Source organism: Mitosporidium daphniae (assembly GCF_000760515.2).
Source record: "Mitosporidium daphniae strain UGP3 chromosome Unknown contig-449, whole genome shotgun sequence".
In the NCBI taxonomy this organism is placed as follows: Eukaryota; Fungi; Microsporidia; genus Mitosporidium; species Mitosporidium daphniae.
Window position 1 is genome coordinate 1 of NW_013546346.1, and position 775 is coordinate 775.

General features: G+C 33.8%; 1 protein-coding gene across 1 annotated transcript; it reads left to right on the top strand.

The window, feature by feature from the left end:
• Positions 1-376: 376 nt before the first annotated feature.
• DI09_453p10 (uncharacterized protein) lies at positions 377-715 on the top strand (the record flags this gene model as incomplete). Its single annotated transcript, XM_013382101.1, has 1 exon — positions 377-715. The coding sequence occupies one exon, from the start codon at positions 377-379 to the stop codon at positions 713-715; it is 339 nt and encodes a 112-aa protein (XP_013237555.1).
• Positions 716-775: the final 60 nt, after the last annotated feature.

Below are 775 nucleotides of genomic sequence, written 5' to 3' on the forward strand. Positions count from 1 at the left end.
AATCGATGTTACTTCGATTGAAGGGTTTGATATTATCATATTTTTTATATACCTTTATCTACTCCACAAATTCAGTGCTGATATCTCTGCACAAAAGAACTTTATATGCAAATTTGCGGTAATAAGCTCCAAAATCGTAATATTTGCGGTTTATTGGGCTTTTTCTGAACTTTCTGTTGATGTTATTTTCACATTATTCAAACCCTGTTTGTCCTATGAATCTCTCTTTGGATACATCACTTCTGACTCTACCCTGGAGCACTTTAGACATCGCATGAAAGTACACATGAAATTGTGTATTATGTTATTTTTTCCGAGGATCTTTGGAGTAGCTCATGATAATAAGAGCTATTCCCTTCCTCGCATATATGAAAGTATGCAAGGCAAATTTCACATTCTTGAAAGTGTTAATATTTTATTGATAGGATTTCTTGCTTTTTCGAGTTGCGAATTTTCCTTTTCAAATGTGGGTTATCTCTTGCTTTTCTTGGGTATCTATGTATACGTTCCTGAACTCTGCAACAAGATTGTTTCTAGGCTTTCTAATTATTTCAAGAATGATAAAACAAAAGTGAAAAATACTTCAGATCATGAAAATGACCAAGGTCGTAAGAAACGTGGTAACGGTCATAACAAACGTGGTAACGATAGTATTGGAGGTGGTCTAGGTGTTCTAGATTACTTATCTAACCTACTATTATGGCTTCTGACTTAATAATAAATTCACCGTTTTTAAGAATGCCAAGTAATAATCACATACGAAGATCTTCCACTG